At 44.6% G+C, this 22550-nt stretch overlaps 1 protein-coding gene across 3 annotated transcripts in view; it reads left to right on the top strand.

Annotated features, from left to right (window-relative positions):
* Positions 1–22437, top strand: part of Farp2 (FERM, ARH/RhoGEF and pleckstrin domain protein 2) — a 194924-nt gene extending 172487 nt beyond the window's left edge. For all 3 annotated transcript variants that reach the window (XM_045147476.1, XM_004667766.2, XM_045147475.1), the window contains 9 exons: positions 572–702; positions 12647–12715; positions 13403–13492; positions 18301–18383; positions 19073–19191; positions 19556–19713; positions 20832–20939; positions 21357–21508; positions 21744–22437. In XM_045147476.1, the coding sequence (XP_045003411.1) occupies positions 572–702; positions 12647–12715; positions 13403–13492; positions 18301–18383; positions 19073–19191; positions 19556–19713; positions 20832–20939; positions 21357–21508; positions 21744–21849 (1016 nt within the window). In that variant the 3' untranslated portion in view covers positions 21850–22437. The remainder of the gene's footprint in view (positions 1–571; positions 703–12646; positions 12716–13402; positions 13493–18300; positions 18384–19072; positions 19192–19555; positions 19714–20831; positions 20940–21356; positions 21509–21743) is intronic.
* Positions 22438–22550: the final 113 nt, after the last annotated feature.

Here is a 22550-nt window from a genome sequence, read left to right as displayed (position 1 = left end):
GACTTCAGATGGATGCATGTGCCACTTTGTGATCTGGCTTTAGGTGGGCTCTGGAAAATCAAACTTGGGTCTTTTGGCTTTGCAGGCAAGTACCTTAACTGTAAAGTCATCTCTCAAGCCCAATAAAATTTTAAAGTACAAAACATTTATATTTTAAAGCACAGTGAGCTGACCTCCTTAAAGAACAAATCCTTCTTTGTGACATTTACAAAACCTGTTCTTTCTCCACAAAACCAGACCATTGGCTCATCCAGAACTTGAGTTAGGGAAAGCCAAACCTGCTGGGATATCTGGGAGCCTAATGCGTATTGAGCATGCACTGTGGTGGTATGATGCAGCCCTGCAAGGAGTCTGGGTAGAAAGTACCTTGAGCTTGGAATGGTGGCACATGCTTTTAATCCCAGCATTCAGGAGACTGAGGTAGGAGGATCATAGAGTTTGAGGCCAGCCAGCGACTAATTCCAGGTCAGCCTGAGCTACAGTTAAAACCACCATATGCTATGTTGGCTCATACACAAGAAGGATGGTGGAGGGTAGATGTCTTGTCTAAGGTAAGATCCTCTCTGTGCAGATGCCCTGAAGGCCATCACAGAAGTGACCACTAAGCTCCAGCACAGCCTCATCCGGCTACAGAACCTGCAGAAGCTGACAGAGCTACAGCGAGACCTCATTGGCATAGAAAACCTCACTGCTCCTGGCAGGGTGAGTGGGTGTGCTTTGGGGAATGTTTTGAGCTGGTTCTTGTCTTTGATTGAATTCTATTCCTGTAGTATAGCAAATCCACCTCCCCCTCCTCCCCCGCATTTGAGTATGTGAGCCATTGTTTTTACTGTACTCATAAATCTGTAAAACCAGCACCACTAATTCAGAGCCTTGTGATCACCTTATAATGAAACCCCAATATCCATTGATAGTCACTCCCTATTCTGGTAAAATCCAGTGTGGAAGAGCTGACCTACAAGATGCTAGGGAAATGAAAGAAAAGTGCATATACAATATCAAGGAATTGTGGGCTTGTGCCTGTTGGATTATAGCCAACTAGAGTGACATGGAAATAAAGACAGAGAATATAGGACCTCAACAGCAGGCTGTTCTTTGTTGGAGAGCAAGTGAACAGGGACGGATGGCCCCATTCCTCAGGTTTGAGGCTGCCACACCTAGAAGCATAGGAACTGGATATTTAAAGGAAGGGACAAACAGGTCAGATAATGGGGGAAGGAAGGGAGAAAGGGATGTAACAGGGCATTTCCTTTGTTGATTTGTTTTTCCAAGTTGGATACCCCCCACCCCAACCCCTAGGTGACTTTATCAGGCTGTGGTTTGGGAAGTTATTTACAATGCAAAAGAATTTCCTCTGTGCTAAAACCTGTTCCAGGGCCAGCATGTCCCAGTAATTTCTGTGACTCTAATGACTGCTGGGACCCCAGATTTATTAACCCTTAAAATGCCTGTAATCCCAGCACTAGGGAGGATGGCTACCAGTTCAAGGCTAGCCTGGACTATATAAGTGACTTTCAGGTGAACCTGGGCTACAGAGTGAGATTATGTTTGCAGAAAGAAAAAAGAGGGAAAGATGCAGCTAGAGGCAGGACTGAAAAAGCATACCTGGTTAGAGACTCACTGGCAGAAGCACAGTCCTGGGCAACAGGGCCAGTGGGTCCCTGAGACTGGGTCAGAAAAAGAGTTCGTATAATAACCAGGACAAAAGTAACTTCAACCCAGCTGGGCTGTACCTGGTTTTATCCCAAGCTGATCTCAAGGAGATTAAGTTCATTCCTCACATTCACATAGAAGATTGCAGGGGAAACAGGTTTGTGACTGAGCAATCAAGGTAATTGCTGAGTCCATACTCTCCATTCCCCCAGCTCCTGGCAACCACTTTCTACTTTCTGTCTCTAAGCAATTGCTTGTATATACTTTGGTGGGAATGAAAATGTACTAGGTGGGCTGGAGAGATGGCTTAGCAGTTAAGCACTTGCCTGTGAAACCTAAGGACCCTGGTTCGAGGCTCGATTCCCCAGGACCCATGTTAGCCAGATGCACAAGGGGGCGCACATGTCTGGAGTTCGTTTGCAGTGGCTGGAAGCCCTGGCGCACCCATTCTCTCTCTATCTGTTTCTCTCTCTCCCTCTCTATCTGTCACTCTCAAATAAATAAACAAAAATGAACACAAAATATTTTTTTAAAAATAGAAAGAAAATGTACTAGATATTTCATTAAAACACAATCATGTTATGTGGCCTTCTATGTCTGGTTCTTCTTTCACTCAGCATGTTTCCAGGTTCATCCCTGCTATAGCATGTATCAGTATTATCATTCCTTTTTGTGGCTCTACCCTCAGCATAACTTGTATGCCTTGGTGCCCATAGCTAGGACCATGCAGTCACTCCTCCTAGACTCATCTTTGGTTCTGCTGTGCCCCACATTGGATGCCAAGTGTGGTGGGAAATTTTTCCCTGGGAAGACACAAACACAAGTTTTCTCCCCTATATGGGGCACAGAAAGACCAAAAGGTAATTGTACCAAAACAAGTTTTGGTGAACAAATGAGCTTATCAGTGTTACTTATAAAGCATGGGTGAGGGGTTACTTACACAGCAGGGTGCTGCAAAGAAAGCTGCATCACCACAAAATCCTTCCTCCTCCTGGAAGCTGTGTCAAGGAGTCCCACTTCCAGTTAGCTGTTTACTTCCTATACAATCTAGCTTTTTCCCAGGATCACTTGCACTTATGGGCAGGGCAGATACAGGACACTAACTTCAGGTGAAGGTTTTGTGACCCGCTTCCTCCATATACCAGGGAGTTGTCAATAGCTCCATTACCATAACTATAGACATTGTGTCACAATGTGCTTCTGCTCCAAAGTTGCTGTGGCTACCTGGCTAAAGTATTTTTTGCCTCAAAATGGCTTCATGTTATGTCCAGAGGAAAAATGCCATACAACAGTACTCCATATGTTTTCCTCAGGTTTATTCATTCACTTGTGGATGAGCACTTGTATTGTTTCTACTTTCTGGTTATGGCTGATGCTGCTAAAAACATCCCTGTATATTCTGTATGTGTTTGTAGTATGTGTGGTATAGTTGGGGTGTATGTGGTATGTGCACAGTTATGTGCTGATGCAGTGCCCCATGTACTTGCCTGCAGCAGCCAAAGAACATCAGGTGTCCTCCATCACTCTTCTGCCTGTTTTTCCTTGTGTTGGAGTCTCTTACTAGTTCCAAAGCTTGCCATTTGCAAGCCCTAGTGATTCTCTGGTCTCTATTCTCCACAATAATAGGGTTACAGACATGTATGGCCATGCCCAGCTCTTTACCTGGGTTCTGGAGATACAAGCTTGCAGGGTCTCAGGCTCCCTTATGCTTGCTCAGAAAGTGTACATAACCACTGACCCATCTCTCCAGCCTAAGTAATGTGCAAGCTTTTTATTTATTTAATTTGTGTGTGTGTGCATGCACATGTGTGCACGCACACCGGGGCTTCTTGCCACTGCAAATGAATGCCTGTGTGTTGATTTTGTGTGTGTTGACACAAAAGACATTGCTTTCAGTTCAATGGGGATAAGGGATAGTTTATTATGAAACCAGCTATGAGTGACCATGGCCTGGGAACACATTTAGGTTACTCCAATTCCATGTCCCAACATGTTAAAAATTTCATGAAGCTTTTATAGTTACAGAACAAAAGACAGTTGTAAATCAAGGCACTTTTTAAATACATTGGCCGACCATCAGGTAGGCAGATTATAGCAAAGTGGGGAAATCTCCACCATAGGCTTCAGATGCTATCTGATGACATTCTTAGTCCTTGGGTTGGTGGAAGCTGGGGTCTGTTCTTACATCCCCAAAACAAAGGATTACACCTGATCAACTAGTCACCAAGATGTTAAGTCAAACAGAGAGGTGGCTAATAAATGGCTAATGGGGGCCTCAAGATAGTCCAAAGTAATTTGGTTCTGACTTGCAACATTCTCTTTCTCTGTGATCACAAGAGTTTTATCAGTCCATTCAGCTTTGGCAAAAGTAGGTACAGCAGATGTAGCGCTTTTCTGGGAACTTTAGTTCACATGTAGATGGTTGGGAAACTGAATCTGAGCCAGCAGGCTTTGCAGGCAAGTACCTTTAGGCAAGTACTGATCCATCTTTCCAGCCTACATGTACAAGTTTTTAAACTTCTTTTTCTTGGTATGTGTGGTGTATGATTGTGTATTATGTGTAGATGTGCTCACAGGCACACAGAGGCCAGAGGAGAATGTCAGTTTTTTTAATATTTATTTTTCTTTTTATTTATTTATTTGAGAAAGAGGCAGATAGAGAGAGATAATGGGCACACCAGGGCCTCCAGCCACTGCAGATGAACTCCAGATTGCATGCACCACCTTGTACATCTGGTTTACATGGGTACTGGGGAATTGAGCCTTGAATTGGTGTCCTTAAGCTTCATAGGCAAGCGTTCAACTGCTAAGCCATCTCTCCAGCCTGAAAATGTCAGTTTGTCCTTTCATTACCACTCATCTGGGTATTTCTTTGAGACAGAGTCTCTCTCTGAACTGTGAACACAGAGCTGATTTTTTGTTTGTTTGTTTGTTTGTATTTTGAGGTGGAGGTTCACTCTAGACCAGGCTGACTTGGAATTCACTGTGTGGTCCAGGCTGTCCTTAAACTCAAGCGATCCTCTTACCTCAGCCTCCCTAGGGCTAGAATTAAAGTCATGTACTACCATGTCCAGCTATGAGCCCCAGGGATTCTCTGGTCTCTGATCCCCACAGGACTGGGGTTACAGGCATACATGGCTATACCAAGATGTTTATGTGGGTCTTGAGGTCTCATGCTTATGTCATGCTTACCCAGTAAGCCATTTCCCCAGCCCTCATGCAGTTGTTTCTGCATGAATGTTTTCAAAACTTTGGACAAATTGGATATGGTGGCACATGCCTGTGATCCTCACACTTGGGAGGCAGAGGCAGGAGTGTAAGGGCTTCAGGTTAACCCAGCTACATAGGAAGTTCAGCAAAAACAGCAACAGGGGGCTGGAGAGATGGCTTAGCAGTAAAGGTACTTGCCTGTAAAGCCAAAGGACCAAGGTTCCATTCTCCAGGACCCATATAAGCCAGATGCACAAGATAGTACATGTGTCTGGAGTTCATTTGCAGCGGCTGGAGGCCCTGGTGTACCATTCTCTCCCTGTCTCTCTCTCTCTTTCTCTCAAATAAAAAGATAAAGTATTTTTAAAAAGGGGGGGGCCTGGAGAAATGGCTTAGCAATTAAGATGCTTACCTTCAAAGCCTAAGGACCCATGTTCTACTTTCCAGATCCCCATGTTAGCCAGATGTGCAAAGGTGAGGCAAGTGCAAGGTTGTACATGCCCACTAGGTGGTGCAAGCATCTGGAGTTTGATTGTAGTGGCTGAGGCCCTGGCGTGCTAATTTTCTATCTCTCTCTTTCTCTCTCTCTCTAAATTAAAAACAACAACAACAAAAGGGCTAGAGAGGTGGCTCAGTGGTTGAGGCACTTGCCTGCAAAGCCTAGGGACCCGAGTTTGATTCCCTAGTACTCACTTCATACCAAATGTACAAGGTGGCACATATGTTTGGAGTTCATATGCAGTGGCTACAGGCCCTGGTGCACATATTCTCTCTTTCTGTCTGCCTCTCTCTCTCTCAAATAAATAAAATATTTTTTAGAAGAAACAGTAACAACAATAACAAAAAAAGCTTGGGACATAACTCTGAGTAGATATCGGGGTCATATGGTAAGTCTACATGTAACATTTTTTTTTGAGGCAGAGTTTCACTATAACCCAGGCTAGCCTCAAACTCTTGGCACTCCTCCTACTTCAGCCTCCCAGGTGCTACAATTATAGGCATGAGCTACCACACCTGCCTATGTTTAACATTTAAAAATTTTTTTTTTTAATTTTTATTTATTTATTTGAGAGTGATAGACACAGAGAGAAAGACAGAGGGAGAGAGAGAGAATGGGCGCGCCAGGGCTTCCAGCCTCTGCAAACGAACTCCAGATGCGTGCGCCCCCTTGTGCATCTGGCTAACGTGGGACCTGGGGAACTGAGCCTCGAACCAGGGTCCTTAGGCTTCACAGGCAAGTGCTTAACCGCTAAGCCATCTCTCTAGCCCTATGTTTAACATTTTTAAGAACTACAAAACTTTTCCAAAGCAACTGCACCGTTTTGTATTGCCACCAAGTACAGGACAGTCCTACTTCTTTCCTGTACAACCTAGCAAACATGAATTCATGTCTAATGCTGGTTATGTTTTGTTTACATGATAGCTAATGAAGTCAATCATCATTTCATGTGCTTATTGGCTATTTATATGCCTTCTTTGGACAAGTTGTCTGTTCAGATTCTTGCTTGCCATGTATTCAGACTATATAAACGTAGCATGTGGGAGTCTGAAACAGAAGGATCATAACTCAGCCTAGATTACCTAGGGAGACCCTGTCTCAAAAATCTGGGGAGGGCCTTGGGACATTGCACTTGCTGCACAAGCACGAGGGCCTGAGAAGGCCTGAGTTCAATCCCCTGCACCACGTGAAAAGTCAGACACAGACACATTTCTTTACCTCGGTCATATTAATGCAGGATTTGAGAGTTCAGGAGTCCTCCAAAATTTATGAATCCTGAGTTTTGGGTTCTGTTCTACCTTTTTTTTTTCAAATTTTTATTAACAACTTCCATGATTATAAAAAATATCCCATGGTAATACTCTTCCTCCCCCCAACTTTCCCCTTGGACATTCCATTCTCCATCATATCCCCTCCCCATCTCAATCAGTCTCTCTTTTATTTCGGTGTCATGATCTTTTCCTCCTCTTATGATGGTCTTGTGTAGGTATAGTCAGGCACTGTGATGTCATGGATATCCAGGCCATTTTGTGTCTGGAGGGAGCATGTTGTAAGGAGTCATACCCTTCCTTTAGCTCTTACATTCTTTCTGCCACCTCTTCTGCATTAGATGCTGAGCCTTGTAAGGTGTGATAGAGATATTACAGTACTGAGCAATCCAGTCACTTCTTTCCAGCACCATGATACCTTCTGAGTGGTCCCAAGTTCACTGCCATCTGAAAAGAGAAGATTCTCTACCAAAAGTGAGAGTAGCATTAATATAAGGGTATGAACATTAAGAGAAGTGCTTATGGGGCAGTTTGATAAGCATAGTATATACATTTAGCCAGACAGCAGCAGACGTTACACCCCAAGGGCTCATGACTACCCGTGTTTTAAGTTTTCAGTATGGGGGATGTATTCCCTCCCATGGAGCAGGCCTCCAGTCCAGTTAGAGAGCAGTTGGTTTCCATCATGACAGACATGTCATTATTGCACCCCTTGGCTCATTTGGCCTGGCTGGCAAAATACAAGGCTTGCAGTGTCCACTGTTGAGTATCTTTGCTGGTGATTTCTCTCTCTCCCATTGAACTACATGCAGAATGGCTTCTTCTAGCTTTCTGTCACCTGGTCTACATGGAGGAGGTTATCAGCTCAGTTCCAGCAGGATTTCTCAGTGGCCTTGCAGCCCAAGAATATGGAGTCTTCAGCAATAGGGTCTTACCGTCTATTCCTGGTGGGAAACCAAGGGCCTCGGCAATGGCCTATGATGTTTGGGGGGCATCAGGGACCTTCCTGGAAAACAACTCACTGGAAGGTATCCCATCCCTGGTACTGAAAATTTTCTACCAACAATCTATGGCTCCTGAGTATTCCATTGTCCAAAAGAGTAGGATTCCATATGATTTATTTATATACTCTTAGGTTTTGATTAGCCCTCCCTCCACCTTTCCTTTATTCAATCTCTTCCCCTGACCTCACTTTGGGCCTTTTCACCCCCATTAACCTATTTTTCTACATATATATAAAACCATCCTATTAAGTACCCCCTCCCTTCCTTTCTCTTCCCTTTGTATCTCTTTTCTAGTTTACTAGCCTTTGCTACTGAGTTTTCTTCCTCCTCACACAGAAGTCCAATCATCTGTAGCTAGGATCCACATATGAGAGAGAACATGTGGTGCTTGGCTTTCTGGGCCTGGTTTACCTCACTTAGTATAATACTTTCCAGATCCATCCATTTTTCTGCAAATTTCATAACTTCATTTTTCTTGACCACCGAGTAGAACTCCATTGTATAAATGTGCCATATCTTCATTATCCACTCCTCAGTTGAGGGACATCTAGGCTGGTTCCATTTCCCAGCTATTGGGAATTGAGTGGCAATAAACATGGTTGAGCAAGTATTTCTAAGGTAATGAGATGAGTCCTTAGGATATATGCCTAGGAGTGCTATAGCTGGGTCATATGGTAGATCTATTTTTATCTGTCTTAGGAACCTCCACACTGATTTCCACAATGGCTGGACCAGATTGCATTCCCACCAACAGTGTAGAAGGGTTCCTCTTTTTCCACAACACCACCAGCATTTATGATCATTTGCTTTCATGATAGTAGCCAATCTGACAGGAGTGAGATGGAATCTCAACGTAGTTTTAATCTGAATTTCCGTGATGACTAGGGATGTAGAACATTTTTTAGATGCTTATATGCCACCTTCATTTCTTCTTTTGAGAACTCTCTAGTTCCATAGCCCATTTTTAATTGGCTTGTTTGATTTCTTATGTTTTAAATTTTTTGAGTTCTTTGTATATCCTAGATATGAATCCTCTATCAGATGTATAGCTGGCAAAGATTTTTCCCATTCTGTAGGTTGCCTCTTTGTTTTATTGACAGTGTCCTTTGCCATATAAAATCTTTGTAATTTCATGAGGTCCCAGAGGTTAATCTGTGGTTTTATTGCCTCAGCAATTGGGGTTATATTCAGAAAGTCTTTGCCAAGACCAATGTGTTGAAGGGTTTCCCCTACTTTTTCCTCTAGCAGCTTCAGAGTTCCAGGTCTGATAGTAAGGTCTTGAATCCATTTGGACTTAATTCTTGTGCATGGAGAAAGAGAAGAATCTATTATCATCCTTCTACAGATAACATATCCAGTTTTCCCAGCACCATTTGCTAAAGAGGTTGTCTTTTCTCCAATTAGTATTTTTGGCATTTTTATCAAATATCAGTTGGCTATAGCTACCTGGACTTACATCTGGGTCCTCTATTCTGTTCCACTGATCTACATGTCTGCTTTTGTGCCAGTACCATGCTGTTTTTGTTACAGTGGCTCTGTAGTATAGGTTAAAATCAGATATGGTGATACCACCAGCCTTATTTTTGTTGCTCAGTATTATTTTAGATATTCGAGGTTTTTTTGTGATTCCAAATGAATTTTTGGATTTTTTTTTCTATTTCCATGAAGAAAGCCTTTGGAATTTTGATAGGGATTTCATGAAATGTGTAGATTGCTTTTGGTAAGATTGCCATTTTTACAATATTGATTCTTCTGATCCAGGAACAAGGATGTTTTTCCATTTCCTAGGGTCTTCTGCAATTTCTCACTTGAGTTTTTTAAAGTTTTCATTGTAGAGGTCTTTCACTTCCTTGGTTAGATTTATTTCAAGGTATTTTATTTTTTGATGCAATTGTTAATGTGAATGATTCTCTGATTTTCTCCTCTGTGTGTTTGTTGTTAGCATATAGTCATTTCTGATTTCTGTGTATTTATTTTGTATCCTGCTACATGGCTATATGTGTCTATCAGCTCTAACAGTTTGCTGGTAGAGTCTTTAGGGTTCTTTATGTATAGAATCAGGTCATCTGCAAGTAATGATAACTTGATCTCTTCCTTTCCAATTTGTATCCCTTTTATGTGCATCTCTTGCCTTATTGCTATGACTAAGACTTCCAGTACTATATTAAATAAAAGTTATTATTTGTTATTTGTGCCTTAGATGCCATATCCAAGAACCCATTGCCTAATCCAAGGTGCAAAGATGCACCCATATGTTTTTCTTCTAAAAGTTGTACATGTGTGCTCTTTCATTTAGATATATGATCATTTTGCAGATGGGATCTCATGTAACCCAAGCTGACCTTGAACTTGCTATCATCTGCCTCCACCTCTAGAGTGCTGGGTTACAGGTGCACACCACCATATTTATATTTTTTTAGTCATGGGGATGGAACCCAGGGCTTCGTTCATGCTAGGGAAGCACTCTGCCAAATGGGCTACATCTCTAGCCCTTTAACCTATTTTGAGGTTTTTAAAATTTTTTAAATTTTATTTTGAGAGAGAGGGGGGGGGGAGAATTGGCTCACCAGAGCCTCGGCCACTGCAATTCTTGAACTCCAGATGCTTGTGCCACCTAGTGGGAATGTATGACTTTTGCTCTTGCCTCACCTTTTTGTGTCTGATTTACGTGGGATCTAGAGAGTTGAACATAGGTCATTAGGCTTTACAGTCAAGCACCTTAACCACTGACCAATCTCTCCAGCCCCTATTTTGAGTTTTTATATATGGTATGAGGTAGGGGTCAACTTCATTCCCTTTCATATGTATATCAGAATTTCCAAACATACTCATTGAGTTGTCTTGTAGCCCTTATAAGGAATAAACAAATGATAATAAAAAAAAAAATAGGGGACCAGAAGTTGTCATTTATCTCTGTATTCTCAGTTTTATTCCAAGGGTCTATGTGTCTCTTGGCTGCTTTTTGTCCTATTGACATAATGTCTGGAATGACTAAGCTTAGAAACTGAACCTATCCATTCCTACTGGGATGATTCAGATGTCCCCCATAAACTTAAGTGTTCTGAAAGCTAGGTTCCCAGCTGATGGAAATTTTGGGAATTAATGCCTCCTAGAGGGAGTGTATTGTTGGGGGCAGGCTTATGGGTGTTATAGCCAACTTTCCCAAGTCAGTGTTCAGCACATTCTCCTGTTGCTATTGTCAACCTTATGTGGCCAGGGGGTGATGTCCACCCTCTGCTCATGCCATCATTTTCCTCTGCCATTGTGGAGCTTCCCCTCGAGCCTGTAAGCCAAAATAAAATTCTTTTTCCCACAATCTGCTCTTGGTTGGGTGATTTCTACCAGCAATGTGAACCTGACTGCAACAGTAAAGAGGTATTTAGGAATAAGATTGCTGCTAGGCACCTGACTGTGTGGCTTTGGCCTTTTGGAGCTGATTTTCAGGAGGAATGTGGAAGGATTTGAAACTTTGGCGTAAAAGATGCCTTACAGTGCTGTAAGTACAGCTTGATGGACTATTCTGGTCAGAGTTACAAGACCTGAATGCAGTAAAAACTATGGTCTTTGAGGTTTGGCTTATGAGGGTGAGAAAGAGCTTTGCCTGGACTGGGCTAGAAGTTTGTTTGAAAAGCTTGCTGTTATGCCTGGATCCTGAGAAGTTGTGCAGGTTTTCTCTGCGTAGAAATGAACTGTTATGAGCAGAGGGATATGGCACAGAAAGAAAAATCTTTGAGTGAATTGCTGCCCATTCAGGTGCAACTGAGAGATTATAACCTTTGAGATTGGGCCAGGTGGCCTGCACTGGGACAACAGGAAGAAAGTAGACTCTTTTGAAGGGACCTGAGTACTCAAGGAGTGTCCTATTCTTCAATGTCTGCTTTATTCCCCCATGAATTAACAAATTGGCACCCTACTTGGTATTGTGGAGTATAAGAAATGCAGGAAAGAGAGGGTCATTGAGTTTGCAACACGGTCTTGTGTTTTGGAAATGGCCATGGGCAGTGTGAAGCAGGTTTGCTGGTTGCCTGCATAGAGACCCCATGGGGCCATGAGGATGAACTGTGGATTACAGGGGAGACCCAGTGGGGCCGCTGGGACCATAAGATGGCTGCTAAGGAAAGCTGCTGGCCCTGATGAAGTTTTCCAGGACTGTGAGTAGCCTAACTGGAGGGGAAGAATTGGAATGCCAGAGACTTGTTGCTGGTTAGAATTATTGGACTGGGAGATTTGTCACTGGCTAGAGTTGTTGGACTTGGAGCTACAGAGGTTGATGTTTGCCCTGGTTGTTTTAAATCATGTATTGCTTGAATATTTCCTTGCTATGCCCAATGCCTCATTTTGCAGTGTGAGTGTTTATTCTGTGCCATTATGGGATTTTTGGAGGGGGATTTTTTTTTTTTTTTTTGGTATTATGGCTCAGTTAAAAGATCTTGCACTATGAGGATATATGAACATCATTGGCATTGGTAAAAACTATGGGGACTTTTAAAGTTGGACTGAATGCACTTCATTTTATATCATGTATGGTGTATGTTGATCAGTTTATGGGGGCCAGGGATGGAATGTGTTGGTTTGATTCAGGTGTCCCCCATAAACTTAGGTAGAGGCACTTGCCTATGAAGCCTAGGTACCCATGTTCTGCTGGGTATGTTCACACATCACTGTAACCTTAGCACTGAGGGAAGCAGAGACAGGGCTGGGGCTCCCAGGCCAGTCTATCCAAAAAATAGGGAGCTCCATGTTCAATGAGAAATTCTGTTTTGGGGAAATAAAGCAGAAGAGCCATAGAGGAGGACATCCAAGGTTTTCTGCCTTCCTCAAACATGTGCATGGGGCACATGCATCTGTACACACATGTGCCTTCAACCATATGCACACACACACCACATATACTACATATACAACCCCTCAAAAAACAAAAAGGAAAGACTAGAGGCTCTCTTGACATTTGGTCCAGCCAGCATGTGTCAATTGCACTGCCCTTGTACTCACAGAAGCCTTGACTCTTTCAGGAGTTCATCCGTGAGGGCTGCCTTCACAAGCTCACCAAGAGAGGCCTGCAGCAGAGGATGTTCTTTCTGGTAGGTTCCCCACCCCACCTGCATCTCTCACAGGCATCACACTGGGCAGAGGAATGAGTGGGTGTATTTCTGTCAAGGAAGCTGTCCCTGTCGGCCTTTCCTTGTGCCTTAGCACCTGAAGACCTGGGCTAGGTGGCAGAATCCTAATCACACAGGAGCCAGAGAGCTCTCTGAAAGTGAGAATCAGGAGGCAGGGGCTTTGCTCACTCCAGCCAGCTTGTTCCTGGCATCTGTGAAGTGAGCAGAGCTCAGGCAGAGAAACCCATGTTCCTCGGGCTGTAGGAATGTTCTGATGGCTCAGTGGCAGTCAGGGGTCTCAATGCCAGTCCAGAAATACTACAGTTGAGGCCCTACCAGTGTGACCAGTGTGTCCCCAGCTCACCAGAACCCTTTCCATTCAGGGGTGGAGCTGAGTTGAACTGGCCAGTGCTTCCAGCCATTACCCAAGTTGGGCTGGTGGCCAACCTCTGTCAGCTGCCTTATGTAACTACTACTTACCTCTAGTCAAAAAGAGTGAAATAAAAGTCCTTTTTTTTTTTTTTTTTTTTTTTTTTTTTTTGCTAAAAATCTCCAGTAAGTTTTATAGATCTGTTAACCACATAATGGCTACCTAGAGTTTACCAGAGTCTAACTCATAGACATTGAAACTTTGTCCCTTGTTTTAACAACTCATCTAAGGCCTCTTAGTTCTCAGATATGTTGCTGTACACAAGCAAAGGTGTCACAGGGGCCAGCCACTTCCGGATCCGTGGTCTCCTTCCACTCCGTGGCATGCTGGTGAGTGGCATTAAGCTTGAGGTTTTGGTGTGCGTACTGGACTGGCCATGTGCCCTACCCCCCTCACACAATGGCAAGTCCAAATCACAGTGATGAACCTGTTGGGCTTTTCTTGTCCTTCCCCAACTCCTCATTGCTCTTCCTGATCCTCAGTGTGTGCCATCATCAGCCACTGGGCAACCTTCCAGATCAACCCAGGACCCTTTAGACCCTGGCCATGGTCATTGTCAGCACCTGATGGGATGAACCACCCCACCCCCAGCTTGAAATGGGCCTTAGTGGCCAATTTCTTTCACATGCCATGTTGTGTTTATGACATTCTCCCAGAAATGGCATTCTGTCTATTGAACAGGCACAAGTGTGCTGCACTGCAAGCAAGGGGTTTGAGCTATCAATGGGGCTGCTGTGGGCCCTCTATTTACACTATACATGCACTCAGAGGCGCACATCTGGGATGGAATAGTCACTGGATTTTTTTTTTTTTTCCCCTAACGTAGGATTTCACTCCAGCACAGGCTGACCTGGAATTCACTATGTAGTCTCAGGGTGGCCTTGAACTCACAGTGATCCTCCTACCTCTGCCTCCCCAAATGCTGGGATTAAAGGTGCATGCCCTCACACCCAGCTAGCTACTGGATTTTAATGTGACCCAGTTTATCAACTTATCTTTGGGGTCACCCTCTATGACTGATGAAAATTCTCTTTAAGGTCAGACTCAGGAAGATCTAGAGGCTCTTGTTTCCTTCATGTGAATCCTGGCAACTGGCCTGAGATCCACCCTAGAGACAGTGAAGGCAAGAGCAGTACTATGTGCCACAATGTGCTTTTGGTCCAGAACACTTTATTATAGCAGTCATCTTCCCTCTACACTTCTCCTAGGGGTATTGTTCACAACAGTGCTCCTCCCCATCTGTTTCTGCAGGCCTCTGCTCACCCCCCAAACAGCTATTTGTAGTGTGTGATTCCACTTTGCTAAATTCAGCAGGTGTCAGTATGAATGGCTTTACCTGCCGCTATTGGAACATTGGAAGCCAACTCCATTGTTTTTTTTATTAATTTTATTTTTTATTTTATTTTGAGGTAGAGTCTTGTGGAAGCCCAGGCTGACTTGGATCTCATTCCGTAGTCCCGGGCTGACCTCAAACTCATGGTGATCCTCCTACCTTTGCCCTTCTGAGTGCTGGGATTAAAGGCATGTATCACCATGCCTGGCTCAACTCCATTGTTTTATGACTTAGTTTTAAAATACAATTTTACCATAGAAGAAATAATTTAAAATGTTAAGTGTCACATGTGATTGCACCCCTTCAGATTTTACCTGTGCTGACTTGTACCACAGTGCAGTCATCTTCCACGAGCTACTTTGTGATTGGTACTGTTTTTGGATTAAACTTTTTATTGACAATTTCCATACATGTACTTAATGTGTCTTGGCCATAATTCCCTTGCATTACCTTGTCTCTCTTCCCTCAGCCCCCTTCCACGGAATCCCATTTTCTAAATTAGTCCCTTGTTTATTTTTATCTCTTTTTTTTCCCCTACCATCCATGATGAAATGTTGATGGGCCCAATATTATGAAGGTCCTGTGCAAATGACAATTGCTATGAGGTCATTAAGTACAATATTATGAAGGTCCTGTGTGAGTAACGACAATTGCTATGAGGTCATTAAGTGCAATGGCCCACTTCATGTGTGAAAGACAGTGTATTGTTTTTTGTTTTGTCACCAATTTATCATGAGTACCTTCTTAACACTCTGGCTTCTCTGGTACAGAAGGCATGAGTGTTGACAAGGGGAAAGTCCCAACGTGCCCTACCTATCACTGGGCATCAAGCCAAATATGATTTTTCAGTATTGTAAATCACTGTTGGGCCTCTGTCTCTCAACATCCGTAAGCCCATCCTTACAGTGGTCTCACTATTCAGAGTACTCATTGCTTTGCGTGTTGCTGGTCATCACCATCCAGCCATATCACCAGTTAGCTACCCACCTGCGAAGTCTGAATGTGTACCTGGCCCATAGCATAGCATGCTCATCCCTCTGCCACTTTTGCCCTGGTGAGAAGGGCACTGTCACTTAACCTCATCCCTTAGAGGCTGTATTAGTCAGGGTTTTCTAGTGGAACAGAAGAAAACAGAATGAATTATATTTCAAAGGGGAATTTATTAGATTAGCTTACAGCAGTCCAACAATAGCAGTCTTCAGGCTTGGGAGTCTAGGAACCTGGTAGCTGCTTAGTCCACATGGCTGGATGCCTTAGCAGTCCTAATCCAGCACTGAAGGATTCCTGGAGAGCCAGTGGTCTTCAGTCCACACTGGAAGGCTGAGTAAACTTGTTTCCAGTGACAACAAAGGATAGCTCAATAGGATAGGTGCATGTTCGAATGTAGGGCAGCCAGGTGGAAGGGGCTCTTTACTCTTAGGGCTTCCTTACATAAAGTAGGCTTTATGAAGGACCTCCTCCTTCAGCCAATCCTTCCTGGAAGCAATCTCAGAGACCCAGCCAAGAAGAATGTCTGTGGATTTAGTTCAAGTTGATAACAAGAAATTCACTGTCACAGAAGCTAACCTGATCCCCATTCCTGGTATGCTACTTTTCCATAAATATGTGTCTGCCAGTTCTCTGAACTATTCTGTACAAACTTGTGAATTTTTTTGTTGTTTGTTTGTTTTCCGAGGTAGGGTTTCATTCTAGCCCAGGCTGACCTGGAATTCACTATGCAGTCTCAGGGTAAACTCAAACTCACAGCATTCCTTCTACCTCTGCCTCCCAAGTGCTGGGATTAAAGGCGTGTGCCACCATGTCCGGCCTGCGAAAATGTTTTATAATAAAACTGGCTAGGCGTGTGCCACCATGTCCGGCCTGCGAAAATGTTTTATAATAAAACTGGCTAGCCAATCATCTTAGGTCACAAAGGTAATAATTACCTTTTTACATTTTCATACAGGTTGGGAGAAGTTAAAATTCCATTCTGTTGGGGTTGTCTGTTATATTCTGGAATGGCCTCTGGCATGTGTAGGGTTAAAACTTAGCACTTGCTGAAGAATCAGTTTAGACACTAGGCATGGTCAGCTTCTCCCACCTTTTCCTTGAGGGCTGGACATTCTACCCCATGTCAACACTGTATTAGCATCTCTTCTTCTTCTTCTTTTTAATTTGGAGGTAGGGTCTCACTGTAGCCCAGGCTGACCTGGAATCCTGGAATTCACTATGTAGGTAGTCTCAGGCTGACTTTGAACACACAGCAATCCTCCTACCTCTGCCTCCCAAATGCTGGGATTAAAGCCACCACACCTGTTATATTAACATCTCTTTTAAACTCTTATTTTTCACAGTCTGCCTAGAATTTGCTAGATTTTATTAGTGTGGCAAGATTTCAAAGACTCCTGTATCAGGTGAAAACTTCCATTTTTGGCTCACTTTTCTAATGGTAATATGTTCTGCTTCCTTCTTACCTCAGCAGCAGTGCTTGAAATAGTGAAGGGATATATCCCACCCTACACTTGCCCTACTTTTTAAAATGTTCTTTGTTGTTATCATGTATTTAACTCTTTCAAGTAAAATCTGGAGTCATTTAGACAGAAACCTTCAGTTGGCGTTTCAACTGAAATGAAATTATTTTCATATTAACTTGGGGTAAGCCTAACATCCGAAATATATTCTGCCATCCACTGCTGTGTCAACTCACATCTTATTTCTTTATTTCTTTATTTATTTATTTATTTTCTAGGCAGGGTGTCATTCTAGCCCAGGCTGACCTGGAACTCACTTTGTAGCCCCAGGCTGTTTCCAAATCTCAGTGATCCTTTACCTCAGCTAATGCTGGGACTAAAGGCATGTCCTACCACACCTGGCTATCTCAGATCTTTTTTGTCCAGACTGATGATCAGTGATTGGTGTCCCTTGTGCCCCACACAGAGCTGTTGTCTATAACTAGCTGGTCCTAGGGACCACATTATGTGTCCTCATCTCAACTATTCAGAAGATGTTGGTTCTTGGCTTGAAAAGAGAGTTTTATCACATTAAGGCAGTTTCTCTTTCTGAGAAGTACTTCCTATTAGAAATAACAGATATGGGGCTGGAGAGATGGCTTAATGGTTAAGGAACTTGCTTGCAAAGCCAAAGGACCCAGGTTTGATTCGCCAGGACCCACATAAGCCAGATGCTCAAGGTGGTGCATGTGTCTGGAGTTTGTTTGCAGCAGCTGGAGGCTCTGACATGCCCATTCACTCTCTCTCTCAAGTAAATACTTAAAAAAATGCTAAATTTTAACAAAGGTATTCTTAGCATGTGGAGAAATGATCATTCGTTTTCCTGACTTCTGGTAGCACACATTCTGCCTAATGTCAACACATTCTTGCTAGGTACTGGGCCAACTCTGCCTATGCTTTTGGGTTTGATTCAATAATATTTTTCTTTTTAATCTTGGAATCATTTCAACAAGTCACACCTGAGTCTGCAATGGCTTTTCTTTGCATCTGACATTGCCAGACTTTACTACCAGGGTAACATGAATAGTCCTACTCCTTCTAGTAATGAAAACGGCTCAAATTTTTCTTCTTTGCTTGATTTTCAGCTAATAGTGCTGGACCCACCGGTGAGTACTTGGGTGTCTCTGGCCCAGAGCTCAGCCATCTGGGTGGCAGTTCTCATAGTGTAGGGATACCAGTGTTCCTCCTGTGTTTCCTGTAGTTGTGTAGACTTGGAGAGCATAATGCTTCCAAGCCAGCAGGCACCTCGTGTCATGTCTCACATCAGTTAGCACAGTCCTGGCCCAAACGATGTCACCTCTTCTCTCACCCACAGGCAGAAGAAAGTGAGAATGAATGGTCTGTTCCTCACTGTTTCACCATTTATGCAGCTCAGAAAACAATTGTGGTGGCAGCCAGGTAAGGGTCCTCCATGTTTCCTTCTTCCTGCCTGGTGCAGGAGTACTTCAGTCCTAACTCTTCAATCCCCTTTGAGTTTTGAGGGTCCCTGGAGCCTCATGGAACTCAGCTGTGCTCCCAAGTTCTACAGTGCAAAGCATGCCCTCTCCCTTGCAAGCAGGAGAGGATTGTTGGACTTTGAGCTTTTCCCAGGTGACCAACCAAGGTGCTGCCAAGGCCACCTGGGGTTCTTGACCAAGTATGGACCCATAGCAGTTTGTTTCGGTATCAGAGCTTCCACCCTTCCAGACAAGGGAAAGTGCCCATGATCAGGGTAAAAGCCACTTTGGTGCAACAGCATAGCAGCAAAGGGTGGCTTTGCCCTCTCTAGCTCGCTGAGTTTTTCTGGTTCAGCCCCTCTCTGCACAATCTGTCCTGACCAATCCCTTCCCACAAGAAAATGCCAACTCAATCATAAATCAAGGCCAATTTTGTGTTTCAGCAACCAACTTATCAGTTCCAAGACTAAGGCCTACCCAGCCTCTCTGCTCCCTCCCAGCTCACACCAGAGGGCTGGAGGAAGATCCAGGGGATGGGACAGGTGCCCATATCAGATCTGCCCCACCCCTACCCGAAAAGACAGATGTATTAGAAGAATACAGGAAAAGCTGCTCTGCAGAAGAGCTGAGCCTTACTTTCCTCTTCTACAGCACTCGGCTTGAAAAGGAAAAATGGATGCAGGACCTGAACACTGCAATCCAGGCAGCCCAAAGTGCTGGCAACAAAACTCCCGTGCTTCCAGGAGACCCTGTGTGCACTCATATGCCCAGTGAGTTGTTTTTCAAAGTAGAGTTTCACTCTAGTCCAGGCTGATCTGGAATTCACTATGAAGTCTCAGGGTGGCCTTAAACTCTTGGCAATCTTCTTACCTGTGCTTCCCGCCCAGCTGCCCTGTGAGTTTTGACTGAGCCCTCCCAAGAGATGCCCTCTGCCCCCAAAATCTCTTCTGGAAACTGCTTCCCTCTCACAAGGAACATTAGTGACCACACACAGGTGGAGGGTTCTTGAGCTGTTCTGGCAGAAGCACCACATACAGTTGTCTGGCTGCAAACTTGGACATCAAGGCCCATTTCCCAGAGCAACCTTAGAGGAGCTACATGGTGAGTATTACACACACACCGGACTCTCCCCAGGATCCTCTGATGAAGTCAATATGGAGGAGCTGGAAGATGCTTGGGGAACCCGAGGCTCCCTGGAGGGACAGTGCCAACACCGGGCCAACACCACAATGCATGTGTGCTGGTATCGGAACACAAGTGTGTCTAGAGCTGACCACAGTGCAGCTGTTGAGGTATGGTTGTCATAAGCTTGAATACAAGCCCCACTGGTGTGCTGGCTGCTTGGGAAGCACCCAAGTGGTCAGCGCCAGCTGCCTTCTATCTCTCTTCACAGAAATGAATTTGGAAAGTCCTCCATATCCATTTACACCAGATCTGGTGTGTAAGGACAGCATAGGCAAATACAGTGGCTCACCAATGCTGGGACTTGCTGAAGGCTTCATTTGCCTTCCTAAGACAGTGCTATACTTGGGCATGTCTCCTATTGTCTCCCTGGCCTGTCTGCAGTCCTCTACCTCCCTGTTCTGGACTATGCCCATTCACCTCACTCTTCAGGGTGGTTGGTAGCTGCTCTGGTGCATGTCTGCCTACAACAGAAGCCCAGGTTCTTTAGCCTAGCACCTCCACATACTCTTTCCTGTCTCTGTTCCCACCTATACCCCAGCTCTGAGTACCCCAGGGCCCTTCCCGCTCTTCTGGGCCAGAATCCAGGAGCCTCCCCCATGATGACTATATGAGCACACCAGGTCCTCAGCGAAGCCAGATACAAATGAAGAACAGAGCAGGTGAATGCTCTTGGGAAGCCTAGCAGCATACACAAGACACAGACCTTGAAGTCACTGCAGGCAGGAGGCTTAGTGGGCTGGCTGATGTCTTTCCTGGTGCTGCATTTATATGCCTTCCCCAATATTTGAAAAAGTCTTCCAGATTTGGTTCAGCGTGTTGTCTCCTCAACCTCACTTTGCTCTTGGGTAGGTTTGTCGATGTTTGGGGTCTTTTTCAGAAAAATTATTATGTTTAAAGAAAAGAAATTTAGCAGCCTGATCTGCTGTGTTTCCTCTGTTCTCTGCTTCCATTCATGGAGCAGGGGGCAAATTGCCTGGGTCCTAGAAAGCAAGGGCTGAGTAATGCTACATAAGTGTTTGGGAAGTCTTTAATATCCTATTGAAGGTCCTAAGTATTTGCAGACCATGTTGACAAAGCCACTGTTCACGGCAAAGACCTGGTGGGCTCCAGGCCTCATCCAGAGACCTTTGGCTAGATGTCAGGGAGCGGTAGCTGGAAGCAGCTGCTGAGCAAAGGTCTCGGGATGCTGGCAAATGGAGGTGCTTTTGCCCCTTTCTACTGACAGAACCAGCTTTCAGGATATCTGCTAAGAAAATTCAAGAACAGCAATGGCTGGCAAAAACTCTGGGTGGTCTTCACCAATTTCTGCTTGTTTTTCTACAAAACCCATCAGGTATGTGAACCCAATTGGATCCTGGGCACAGACTTTTCATCCTGTTGCAGTTCCTTAGCATTTACAAACCATGCTGACAAAACTGTTATCCATGGCAGTGAGGCCAAGAGGGATCTGAGCCTCAGTTAAGAGCTGTGGGTAAGGATTTGGACACTGGAAGACACACCTCTGCTCACCTATTTCTTCCTCAGTTTTGTGGTGGAGATCAGTCTGTTCCTCACCCCACCATTCTAGTACATTCTATGGAAATGGGACAGCACTTCACCTATCAGTCCCTCTACACAAACTACCATTTTATTGGAAGAGCCAGTGGAATCTAGCAAAAGGTTGGGGAGGGCCACAGAGCAATGAGACCCTCCCCAGGGCAGGCCTGTACTCCAGCCACAACTGATCCTATGACCATGTGCTGGCTTCTAGGATGACTACCCCTTGGCCAGTCTCCCGCTGCTGGGTTACAGTGTGAGTCTCCCCAGAGAGGTCGACGGCATCCACAAAGACTACGTTTTCAAACTCCAGTTTAAGTCTCATGTCTACTTCTTCCGAGCTGAGAGCAAGTACACATTTGAAAGGTGATTCTGTAGTGGACAGCCTGATCTGCTGTGTTTCCTCTGTTCCCTGCTTCTATCATGGAGCAGGGGGCAAATTTCCTGGGTCCTGGAAAGCAAGGGCTGAGTAATGCCACATGGTTTTCACGTAACTCTTCCTGTCCACCTCTGTACCCCACTGCATGCCATATTTTGTGTCATTCTTGGGAAAATATGCAAACATGTAGCCACTAGTCTGATGGTCTGATCCTTTCTACAGGTGGATGGAGGTCATCGAGAAGGGCAGCAGCTCACCTGGGAGGCCCCCAAGTCTTACTCCCTCTATAGGGCTGGAGGCAGAGGATAGAGATGCTCACCCTGCATGAACAAGGTGTCTATGACAGGGGCCTGCCATATGCAAAGGCAGCCTGTTATCCTCAGAGCCAAGGAATCAGATGGAAGATGGCACAAACCCTATCAAGAGCCTCACAGTGACCTCTTAGGTGGGCATTTTAACACCTCCCTACAAACCTGTAGCTGGCTGAGGTAAAAGGACATATCTCAACTTGAGAGGCCCCTGGGAAAGAAATGAAGAACTCTGGCTCATGACATGGCATGGTCCTTGCTGAGGACTGGCCTCCGGCCGACATGCAGCACCAATGGCCACAGTTCTACACCTCAGATAAGCACTGTACTCAAGCTTGGGCAACAAGCCTCATACAGCTATCAGGGCTGAGCCAGAACTACTGATGGGAGTCCTGTCCAGGGCCCAGCCTACAGGTCACAACAAGACAACAGTGTGTCCATTCCCATCCCACAGATCTTTGGAAGAGTGGAAACCAAAGTCCCCCGAGGCCTGGGAGGGTGAAGCCTATTACTAGCTCCTAGTGTTCTTTACCAACTAAGGCAGCCTGCCTATGGCTCCTCTGTTCACATATACGATTTAACATAAACAGCATCTCCCCACCCACCAGTATCCCCTCTGCCTTGCTTTGTTCTCCAGCAGGCCACAGGAAACTCTGTTAAGTCACGTGGGAGCACTCAGAAAGGCAGCTGAGTGGCAGTCATTGCAGACCCAGTTGGCTAT

This window comes from Jaculus jaculus, chromosome 4, assembly GCF_020740685.1.
Source record: "Jaculus jaculus isolate mJacJac1 chromosome 4, mJacJac1.mat.Y.cur, whole genome shotgun sequence".
In the NCBI taxonomy this organism is placed as follows: Eukaryota; Metazoa; Chordata; class Mammalia; order Rodentia; family Dipodidae; genus Jaculus; species Jaculus jaculus.
Note: the sequence above shows the minus strand (reverse complement) of the source record. Positions and strands in the feature narration are given on the sequence as shown.